We start from the raw sequence: 12,625 nt of genomic DNA, 5'->3' as shown, positions 1-12,625 counted from the left end.
CCTTTAAAGAATTGTCTTTTTTTTTTACATCATTATTACATGATTTATTTTTACAATATGCACTACTCAGTTGTTTGTGTTGCAGCGTAGTGCTGTCTCCTGTCAGTCTCTATTGGTAGCTGTCACCAGTCGTCTCTGCTAATGAGGTTCTGCTCTGTTCTTGCAGGAAGAAGGAAATGGGCTGAGCTGTGGCTGGTATTGATTATTCTTCCATATGATGCATGTTACTCTGAAAATACATGTAGCATACTGACTGCAAGTACATGTTTTGCAGGTCAAAAAGTACTTTTCAACACCAAGGTCCTATTGTGTTTCATGAATTCATTCATAAAAACACTGCTCAGTGTAAGGAAATGGTTGCGGTGAAGACTTGTGGTATGTGATGAGTCATAAAACCTTGCTACATTGAAGCAGTAACGCCTTCAGGTTTTTTCTTTTAGGTTTTGCAGGACACAGGGTTAGTCCAGGATAACAGGCTGTCTTTTCACTTTAGTCCTGCCTGTCCTTGCCAAGCCAGAGGAAACCAGCGGTTGAGCAAGGTTTAGTATTGTAGACCTCTCCTGCCGGAGGATGTCTGTCATAATTTTTTTTTTATATCTGTCCTCCTCTCAGCACTCACACAGAGGTCACTCTCAGAGGTCACAGTGTGCATTAGACTGACTAACAGCATTCTCAAAACTATTTAGAAAGATACAAAATGAAGTGTGAGAGAAACATGAAAAGAGCAAGTTTCCACGTTTCATTCAGCCTTTTTCTCAGATATTGAACAACTTAAACATGTCCTAAAAGAACAATAGAGCAAAGATTGCAAATCGAAACAGCTTTCTCTGCAAAACGTCTACTATAGATGCTTTTCCAGCACATGGCTTCAACTAAATCACTTTTGACATGACTCTTTTTGTTTAAATGATGCGTCATTCTAGAGGAAATAAAAACGATTGTGTCACTGTGTGTTAGAAAGCCTGCCTGGCTGCAAGGGATATACAATGCTGAAATGTCTAATAGCACATCCTCAGAGGCTCTTTAACCTTATTTGAGCAGCAGCTGGTCAGCAGCCCAACCATCGGAGGCGGATGCAGCTGCAGGGTCTGCTTTGTTCAGATGCTTAGCAACACTGAAATCATGTAAGATCTCTATTTAACATGTGAGACCAGTTGCTTTTCATCTTTATAACTACAGTGAACATGTACAGATTGATTTCCATCATTCGGAGGAGAGTGCAAAGCAGCTGAAGTGTATTTTCTCAAGCAGCCAAAAAAAAGAATGAAATGCTAGCCTTTGTCTTGCTCTCTCCTGTTAATCCTGTGGATGTGTGCGGCCAAATGTTCACTGCTGCTCAGGACTGTCTGCTACTGCTCTAACAGCTCTACCACTATGCTGTTCTGAATAATGAAGGGAAAAATATAGTAACTGTTTGCTCAGTGTCTAAAAATATATAATAATAAATAAATGTCCGGGACCAGAACAAAAGGTCCGGATAAGACGAGACAACCAGACAAACTGAAGGTGTTAGGGCATGTTATCCTATACTGTAGATCAGCTGGTAGACTACAGTAGCTGAGATGGAAATCAATACAGGTGTGCTGTGAAACTAACTAAATATTTGGTAAGTGGTTGTTGTGAAAATAAATGTTGCTGTGTAAATGTTAGCAAGTCCTAGGAATTACATTTTTAGAGGTAGAACAATTTATTTTGGATTGACAAACAGTTACATATCCTGCTTACATTGAAACTGTCGAAGTGCATGGTTGGGACACATTCTTACCATCTTAGGAAATGTATTATTCAGATTTTTTGATATTGTTTGTTGAATGAAGGTAGGCCAATGCAGAACACACTTGTAACTTGTCCAACCTTCATATATTGATTAACTCCCATTGACTTGCCTTTGGAACAGCGGCCCACTTACCCACTTCTTCCAGCGTCTTACTAGGCCTTTTCTGGCAAATCCGTAAGGGCCACTGAGGGTGAATGCATCAAACTCTGTCCTATCTGCCGTCATTACATCATGCCTGAGTGAACACGCCAGTGGCAACATGAGAGCTGTTATCTTAGAGGGACATTCATTTTGACTAGCCAGCCTATCTTACATCCATTTTTAATATGAGGATGGGGGATAGTCTCCTGCTTTGTTCCAGGATTGCTGCCGCTGTGCCTTTAAAAGCCCCCTAAGTCTGAGCTGTATCCTGTAAGCAAGCTTCTTGAACCAGCGCCAAACAGCCTTATCACACAGGATGTCATGTATAAGGATCAATGCCAATACTGAGATCATTATTAGTTGAAAACACCAGCCGTTGTTTATTTTGACATCCAACCACAAAATGAAACAAACAACTGACTAAATGTTTGGTTTTAATGGTTTGCAGCTATCATGACATCACTGACATTGAAATCCTGAGCATGAGCTGCCTCAGTCTGCTCTGTCCACCAAATAAAAAAAGTTTGAGACAAACATGTGACTAGGCTTTGAGCACTTTCCTTGTTCTCTCACATAATATCTAGTTATTTTCAAGTCATCTAAACAGGTTGGTTTCACGTGTAGCCAGCCAAAACGAAAAGTTGATGCATGAGTGAACATGTAAATAAAGCTGTCAGTCACTTTAATTTTGTCTCCCTTCTCTCAGCCTTATTTACTGTCTAAACATGAGAAACACACCAGAGGCACAGAGGAAATGACAGACAAGCCATAAAACACATAGCCTCAGTGCTAACCAGAGAATTGCAGAGGCAGGAACATCAGTGGGCTCTCGGCTTATCCACAAACCTTGATGCTTTAATCACATTCATGTGATGGGAAGATTCTGCTGGCTGGACAAGTATCTGATTCCAACAGAGCCATAGGAACTGTGACAGTGATACAGTCCCCTAAAAAAAAACACTAAGCCATCTTTTCAGAAATAGTGCTTCATCATTAATATTTTTTCCATTCTAGGCATGTGGGTTTTCTTTATGTGAGGTAAATATTGTTACGATGTCAGCCACCATGAAACAAAAATGATGTATAGTAAAGGTTGTGTAAATAGTGATGCCCACATTTGGGCCAAAGGGAAAATGGTGGTTGAACTGTATTTATTTCTAACTTATATTTCCATACTTTTCTGCCAGTTAGATGTTTGTTTGTAGACGTTGTTTAGACGTTCTTATGCATGAGTTTGTTTCTCCTGTAAGAGCATATTAGGAAAACACTGATGGTGGGTTCCCTCGATAAAGTGCCCCCCTGCCTGAAAAACAACAACGGCCTCTTTCAGCTGCTGACAACCTGTTAGATGAGACCTGTGGATGTGGCCTGTTTGATCTCACTGTAGCCTACAGTGTGACTGACCTTGACGCTTTTTCCAATGTCTGTGGGAAATGAAAGACACACACAGACACACACTCTTCTGAAATCTAGAACTTGTTATCGTTAATCCATCTGAAATGTTCCACCAGGCCTCACAGTGAAACCAAAGCCATTCTCATCCAGGCTGAACTGCATTATGCTTTTAACCTATAATCCATAGCACAATTCTAAGTGTGTTTTTGTATGAGTACAAAAAGGCAATGATTTCGAATCATAATGTGAATATTAAAAGCTAATTCATGTCATACTTGATAACATGAGGCACATGTATAATGTAGTCATTTTATGTCTTTATAGCTGGTTTGTATTGGAGCAACATCCAGAGAAATGCCATACCTCTTCTCTTGTCCTCACCTTAATTACTACTATCTGGAAACAGTGTATTTTCTGGAGCACAAAGAAAAGACAAAGAAAGACTGAGGCTGTTTTGACTAAAAACTCAGCCATTAAGAAGCCATTATAATGGACAATAAATTAACCTTAATCTGAATATGGCTGTTCCATAATTGCATCCCAGTTAACAGAGTGATGCTGTTGAGTTTTTTTTCCTCCTCTCTCAGTTTGAGATCAGGGGCCTTATTTATAAAGGGATATACGCCTTAAAAAATGGCGTACGCCAGTTTCTACGCAATGTTTGCGATTTATAAAATACTAACTTGACGGGAAAACGTGCGGTCCTCCACTCAAACTCTAACCCATGCGTACGCAATAAGCACAAAAACAGGAGAGACGAGAAACTGCGACACCGTTGGCAGAAGGAAGAATGGAGAGAAATATGTGAAAATAATACCATAAATAAAATGTTACCTCTCATTTATCATATATGAAGAATTCATTTGCAAACATTGATTAAAGCCAATCTTAAAATGATTTAACAAACGCCTGTTTGAGACTCCTCAGTGCACACAAAAACATAACTGGGAGAAATAAATAAATACGGATATGTTATTTAAAACCACCTCGAATATGTTGTGTTAATGTTATGAAAGGTTTTTTCATAAATGATGCGGTAAGCAGGAGGAAAGAATTACGTCTAAACTGACGCCGTTTTGCATTTCTATAGGTTGTAGATACGAGCAAGGTTGTATATACTATCACGTTTAATCGTGTTTTATGCCGCTTGCCAATACTTCATAAGTCGCTCGTAAAACACAGGAGGTATGGAAACTAAGAACACCATATGTGGGGTCCCTCAGGGCTCTGTTCTTGGTCCCCTCCTCTTCTCCTTGTACACAAATTAATTCTGTCCTTTCCCCGCTCAGAGACCCAGGTCGTCGCACGCATCTCTGCTTGTCTAGCTGACATCTCTCAGTGGATGTCTGCTCATCACCTCAGGCTCAACCTTGATAAGACTGAACTGCTCTTCCTTCCTGCAAAAGTTTGTCCCACTCTTGACCTAACAATCAACATCGGCACCTCTGTTCTTTCCCCGACTCAGACTGCAAGGAATCTGGGTGTGACCCTAGATAGCAAACTGTCCTTCACTGCAAACATAGCTGCTACAACCTGCAGATACAAGCTTTACAACATCAGGAGGATACGTCCCCAGCTGACCCAGAAAACAGCGCAGGTTCTGGTCCAGGCTCTCGTCATCTCACGCCTAGACTACTGAAACTCCCTCCTGGCTGGTCTGGCTGCATGTGCCATCCGACCTCTGCAGCTCATCCAGAATGCAGCGGCTCGTCTGGTCTTCAACCTTCCAAAATTCTCCCACACCACGCCGCTCCTCCGCTCCCTTCACTGGCTTCCAGTAACTGCTAGAATCCACTTCATGACACTGGTACTTGCGTACCATGCTGCGAATGGGTCTGGCCCTTCCTACATCCAGAACATGGTTAAACCATACACCCCAGCACGTGCACTCCGCTCTGCATCGGCCAAACAGCTCGCTGCACCCGCACTGCGAGGGGGACCCAAGTTCTAATCAGCAAAAACACGTGGGTTTGCTATCCTGGCTCCAAAATGGTGGAATGACCTCCCCATTGAAATCAGGACAGCAGATAGCTTGCACATCTTCCGGCGCAGACTGAAAACTCATCTCTTTCGACTCCACTTCGAGCGATAGAATTACTAACAAAGAACTGCTAACAGAACACTTATATACTAATAAAGGACTGGCTTATCTAGACACTGCGCACAGCTGATCGATAGCTGGGACACAAACCACCAAATACAAAACAATAATTCAGATCAAGTCGTCATGACTCCACTCCGGAGGGATTCCCCGATCATTTCTTAGAGTTTCTCATCAAGGGGGTGTCTCCTGTCCCCTGTCACATACACACTGCCTGAGGAAGGCCATGTGTATTTATTTTGTCATTAACCTTTTTCGGACCGCTTATTTATTTATTTTGGTTACGATCCGACCTCCATGCTGCTCTGGTTCAAACTGCATCCACCAAATAATATGATTTATCTCGACATCCCCAAAATAACCAAAATCTGACACGGTGTGAGATGTCTTTTTTAGCTTATAAAGGACGTTTGAAACCTCCTTTCCTATCATCTAGACAATTCGAACGGCACTTATCATGGCTGCCACTGAGGGACTTCCGGGTCATTTCACTCGGTTAGGAAGGTTCCTAAGCTAAATGGACTATTCGACTGCAGCCCTGCTGCCTGAAAACTGCTCTCCTCCCACTGCTGACAGCTTCCTGTATCATTCGTGCGTATCAGCCCGGGGAGCATGTCATCAATGAAAGCCCAGACTAGGACTTGCAGAAACGTCAGCTTTAGTTTACTTCATCTCTTTCGACTCCACTTCGAGCGATAGAATTACTAACAAAGCACTTATATACTAATAAAGGGCTGGCTTATCTAAAGCCAGTTGAGTAACACTTGAAATGTTTGGCTCTATGAAACCTGATGGACTTATATGATTCTGTTTTCTTCAAGGTTGTATCTTCCTGGTCGAATGCACTTATTGTAAGTCGCTTTGGATAAAAGCTTCAGATAAATGCAATGTAATGTAATGTAATACTTTGACTGCTTCATTTTCAGCTGAGAGGTTTGGCCGCAGGTATTGTTACACAGTGGTGCTGAAAGGACAGCGACCTAGAGTACAGCTCCGTCACCTTGGGAACCTGTGCTACCTGCACACCTGCATCCAATCAGTTGATTAGGATATTAGATTGCAGATGATTGGATCTGCTAAACATTGGCCACTTATTATAGTTGTATTGTTTAATTTCAAGTTGCAACACAAAATTGTATGTTACTAGGCTTTTTACTCGGTATTCTGACACGTTTTTCTTCAAAGAGTCAATCTACTCTCTTATTCTAAGGCCTTTGTGTTTTTGCTTGCTAATTAAATTACAGACAAAAACACAAGTTTATTTATGTCCACTTATTTTTAAATCTGACATAAACCATATGTTACCCTTGCATCCGGAACCACAGTGCCACTTTTGGCTTTGACTCAACTGCTGAGTACTTGTCTGCTCACGCTTACACACACACACACACACACACACACACACACACACACACACACACACACACACACACACACACACACACACGCACGCACGCACGCACGCACGCACGTACACGCACGCGCACACACGCACACACCTTACCACTTCAGCGCTAGTTTAACCGTCTTTCTCGGTCACTTGTGCAGGGCTCCACCATGGCAGAGCGTAGGGGAAACTGGGACAAGGCAGAGGAAGACCTGCCGGTTTACCTCGCCCGGCCTGGCACGGCTGACCAGGTGCCCCGGCAGAAATACGGAGGCTTGTTTTGCAATGTTGAGGGCGCATTTGAGAGTAAAACCATTGACTTTGATGCCCTGAGCGTCGGCCAGAGGGGGTCCCGCACCCCGAGGACCGCCCGACGGGAGCCCAGTCAGGAGGCGCGGAGCCTGGACAGTGACAGGAAGATCTCCCCTGTGGAGGAAAGCCCCGCAGCCAGCAAGCAGGGAGGGAAACACTCACCTCGGCTTGAGTTCAGTACCAGTGGCAGTAAAGAAGTGCTGCAGAACCTGGGGGATGAAAAGGTAAGAAAGTTTTGCCTGAATGGCAACAGACATGACGCAGCATGTGTCAATGACAGGAGTGGTTTGTAAAGTGTGTATCACTGTTATGCTTATTTTCTCATCCTGTACCCGTTTCTTCGTTGTTGCTGCAAAAGATATTCCATATGAATTATAAAACAATACTATGAAAGATAATATAAAATAGAGACTGTACAGTATGTATACTTAAAACATTTTTGAAATTGCAGCCCTAGCACATCCACCTTTTTAAAGCCTGTACCGTATAAGGCTAGACTTATACTTAATGCATTTTATGAACTGATTATTACTAAATTGTTATTTTTAAATTTGTCACAACTCACACACCGCCCCATCAATATATTACATCAAAATACTGATTGATACAAATAAATCTGTCACAACTCACACACCGCCCCATCAATATATTACATCAAAATACTGATTGATACAAATAAATCTGAAAAAACTCATTTTGGAATAAATTCAGCCCCTTAACAGTTCATCATCATACATGTATAATGTATATACATTGAAACCAAAAGAGTATGAACAAAAGATTCAAACAGCTATAAGTGGAGCTGAAGTGTGGTTCACACATTTTGGGATCTGTCACTATAGGCCAATTAAAGTAAGAAGCCAAAAATATGAACAAGTGATATCATCATAAGGTACTGAGAGAAATCATAGTAGTATACATTCTAATTAATAGTTTCTTGCAATGTGCACACTTAGTTAGCTAGTACTTATCCAAGGCAATAGGGAAATATGAACATTTCCTTTCTCTAAAACCTGCAGCAGTTAAAAAATATACACTTCTAAAATGCGTCTGGCGGCTAACAACTTAGAAACACCTGGTGCTGCCGAAGAAATCTATAAAAAGTTAAACCCATGCCACAACAACAATTAATTAGAAAGAGCACTACAATATTTGTATAATATGATGCATAAAACAAACTGTTTTTAAATGTTTTTGAACCATTTTGAAGGAAAAGTTGATAAAAAGATACTAAACTGATTTAGGGCAGCAAAGTTGGAAATGTTCATACACTTAATTATTTACATATAAAAAACCTATAACATATAACTTATTAGTATGCCACCTGTTTTGATTAATTATATTCACATCGGGATAAACTTTATTTTGCCTGAGGGTGAATTTGTCCTGAGCAGAGTGCTTGAGTCCCTTGCCTTACTTAAAAAACATCACTCAAACTGAACATTAAAGACATCGTGAATCTTTAAAAATAAACCTTGTGAATTTATTGCACTGGGATTTATAATTAAAGTTCAGCAGCTTGATGGAGACAGGAAGACATTTTTACTTTATGTCTTTGGTTTGGATGTTTTGGCACACTCAGTATTCCTCAAGATGGCAGAGGTTCATATTTGTTTCTGACCCAAAAGTGTGGTCACAGTTTTCGGCAAAAAATGTTTATAGAAGAAGAAAACGGGCTGATTTTATTTGTATATGTTGTCAAGCTGGCACACTAAATATTTACTACACCGGCTGTTAAATGATATTTGTGTTGAGCAGGAACGTTTTTTCTTCTAATGCCAGAGTGAGATCACTTTCTGGGCACAGAAAGATGATGATTCATGTCTCTCTTTCTCTCCCTCTGGCTCTGACACACACAAACACACTCACAGTTTTGGCTCAGAGAGCAAAGACGACATTAGACAAAGTGAGGATAATTACAAGTTAGTCATTGGGCTGGCCACACATTCATCCTGTACTCATTTTAACACATGAATGGATATATTTTTTATAAATAACAGGAAAGAGTTAAATATATTTTAAGTATCTGACGTAATACAGATTGTATTGATTTAAAGGCAGCTGAATCTATCATTTCTGAAAACCTACAAAAAGGTGAAACATTATATCAAATATATATACCATAATTATAACTTTATACTATAACTATAACACCCTATATTGCAAACCCCACTTTGTGTTTCTACAAGCTTTTGCTTCATCCAAGTTTAATATTAGAACAAAAATGTCTGCTGCTGTTTCTGCTGTCGACAAGATTTATTAGGAGACTGTATGAAAATAGTTGTTAATTTGTGCAAAATAAGCCTTAACTGGCACAGTCTATCATGATCTAAATTGTTTAAAATATATTTTTTAAGTATGTACTGTACTATAGACATCTTCAAAATGGCATGGAACAAATTACCCCCCTCATGTGGCCTGACAGTGAACTGTACAACTGTGACTGCTGACTTCTGAGGGACAGATGATTCAGCATAATCAACAGACAGTTTTTTTTTTGCTTTGTATTGAAAGTGTTTGAGAACATCAGACTGACAACAGAGTCAGGACATGCTTACTCTTCTGACTGTCTGGATGTTCGTCATGGCTAACCTCAAACAGTTTATGCAAACTAATCAAAAGCTGACAGATGTCTGACCCTCTAGTGTTCCAAGTTTCAAGACGATTTGAATGAATTCAAAATGATTTTACATCATAAGGCTGCAGTTTTTTTTATAGCCTGTTAATTGTTAGGGTTCATATGGGAATATTTATTGACTTTGTTATATCATAAAAATTGGTTTCCTGTCCGGTAAGGTAATTAGTGCAATCAGCCTCTCTAATGGTGTGAAGAATGGGGAGTGGGTAGCCAGATGTCCGGATGCCCCCACGCCCCCCCTCCTTTGTTATCCTGCGGAGTGGCGGTCAGACTGGGAGGAGCAGAAAAAACGATTATACTATCGTGAAATATTGGAAAAACCTGCGTTTAACCAGTAAAACAAGGAGTGGTTGTTGAGCTGCATTATGGGATATGTAGGCTACAGGGAAAAGGATATCTATGCTTCAGTGTTGAGTCCCCCAACATTAATTTTTTCTGGAAATGCTTGACTTTATTGCAGAAGGAACACTTTAATGCTTACCCATGTATGTTGCCTCTTTCAATTCAACCAGAGCAGAGAATGTAATTGCATAAAACTTCAAAAACATCCTATTGCTCGCTGTTCATGCTTACTGTATGTGATTAGTTAATGATGTAATTCAATGTGATCGCTGGTTATTTAAGGGAATGAGTACCTTTTCCTCTGGGGACACCAGGGTGCTGAGTGTGCTGGCGCAGTTATGATGACCTGACAGTGTTTTCTGCATCGTTGATCTGTCTGCGCCCTGTCTGTCTATCTGTGTCAGCTGCTTAATGTGGGCTGCAGCGGTAGCAGGTCTGCAATCTTGAAGTGTGTTGTTAATGCATTCTCAAAGTCCTGTGAATGCTGAGGTAATGCCTTGCTAACTCTCCGCCGTAAAAGGACATGTCAGTATGCAGTTGTCATCTTGCAGCCAAATGCAGGAGGAAAACACGGGTTATTAAGTCTTATTGAAAAATAATATTGAATATCCTCCTAGCATTTGTAGTTGATTATGCACATTGCCACAAGTACATATTTGATCAAACGACGGACAAATTATTATACGTTTCTGTTTTGATTTTAGGCCTTAGCCCTATATTGAATATACTGTATATCATAATGTTAAACTATAAGGTCAAATACTCTGCATCCTGAAAGTAACACAAATGTATTTAGTGTTTGTTGAATGTTTGTAACTGGTAATGATTTCTGAAATATATGCATCTGATAAATACGGTTGGTTTTTACTTAAAAATGTACAAAATAAATCATTAGCTTACACATAAATCAAATATACTTGCTAAACTTATGTTGTTTATATTTTGCTTAAAAACCTTGAAATGTATGAAATTAATTAGCATATTTAAGTGATGGTAGTAGTACACAAGACTAACATACACACCACACACACACACACACACACACACACACACACACACACACACACACACACACACACACACACACACACACACACACACACACACACACACACACACACACACACACACACACACACACACACACACACACACACACACACACACACACACACACACACACACACACACACACACACACAGACAGGCACGCCCTGAGTCACGTGCGTGTCTTGAACCTAATTATGTGTGCATTAGTGCTGAGAGAAGGAGTGGTGGGGCAAATGACCGGAGTGAAGGGGGGGTCCACTTTAGGTCCAAACAATAGAGACACATGGCTGGGTGGGGACATGCAGTGTGTGTGGTGAGTAGACATGTGGGGTGTGTAATGCGGTGGGCAGGCTCTGTGACAGCTGCTACACCATTTCTGCCCCTCCTTTATGTTCAGAAAAACTAAATCTGTAGGTAATCATTTGTAAAATGAATGTATTATACAATTGAATTATTGCAAACATTTTACAATTTCAAAATTTAGTCATTTATTGTCCGTCTTATTATACACAGCCCTATTCATTCAGTATTTTATAAATAATTCGATCTACTCAATAACTAGAATGATGATGGTGATTTACTGCAGAGTTTAGAGAGTCCTGCTTGTGGTACTTCCTATGAACATAGTGCAAATTCTCTTCTAACAAATCTTTATTGATTCTATTTTGATTAATTAACTCCTTAAGGGCTTTCACACTGATGAACTTATAAAGAATAGAGCACAAACTGGTTCATGTAAACCTTAGTTCAGATACAAAATTGCAGATGATGTCACATATATGTGCAAGAAAAATGTGTGACAGCCCAGTAATGCAGACAACTGGATGCAGACTGTTGAGCAGCTGCTCCACTGCGTCCTCCAGTGGAAAGATTGTGACACAGCTTCTCTCCAATTGATCATTTGAGGGAGGGGCCGGTGACTGAAGAACAGACGCTCCTATAGCACTCTGCGAGGCACTTTACATCGCACTAACACAGGGGCGACCATTCCCTGCAGCATCCGAAGAGGGGGAATACCGTTTTTCAAAGCTTGATTTTGAAGGTGGAATCGGACGAAACATGTCTTACCAAGGAAAAAAGAACATCCCAAAGATCACAGTGAGTAAAACCGCTTATTTATGCTTAATTGAATGGCAAACTTTAAACCCATCTTCTGCAAATCACTGCGTTTCAGTGTCTCGCGCTGCCGTTTCACAGCGATGTATCATAAACATAAATACAGCAACCAGCACGTCTCGGGTCTTGTCATTTTAATTTGTATTGTCAGACTTGACCGCATGAAGCCGCAGGAAAAAATACGCACCGTGAAATGGCACGAGTGGCTGCCATAGTGACAGGCAGGCGGAGAGATGAGGCGTTTCCTTAAAGGTGTCCTGCATCTTCTTTGTTGAGAGGATCCATGCGTGGGGCCGAGCCGGCTCGCCCATAAAAACCCTTGTAGTGTTTCCGCAGGGACTTCTGTGCATAGCTGTTAATTATGCA

General features: G+C 40.7%; 1 protein-coding gene across 2 annotated transcripts in view; it reads left to right on the top strand.

Moving 5' to 3' along the window:
* Positions 1-12,068: 12,068 nt before the first annotated feature.
* dpysl3 (dihydropyrimidinase like 3) overlaps positions 12,069-12,625 on the top strand; it is a 28,573-nt gene continuing 28,016 nt past the window's right edge. The window contains exon 1 of one of the 2 annotated variants that reach the window (XM_079649767.1): positions 12,069-12,241. In XM_079649767.1, the coding sequence (XP_079505893.1) occupies positions 12,203-12,241 (39 nt within the window). In that variant the 5' untranslated portion in view covers positions 12,069-12,202. The remainder of the gene's footprint in view (positions 12,242-12,625) is intronic. The other variant, XM_079649768.1, reaches the window with a different exon arrangement.

Source organism: Notothenia rossii, assembly GCF_949606895.1.
Source record: "Notothenia rossii genome assembly, chromosome: 9".
Classification (NCBI taxonomy): domain Eukaryota; kingdom Metazoa; phylum Chordata; class Actinopteri; order Perciformes; family Nototheniidae; genus Notothenia; species Notothenia rossii.
Note: the sequence above shows the minus strand (reverse complement) of the source record. Positions and strands in the feature narration are given on the sequence as shown.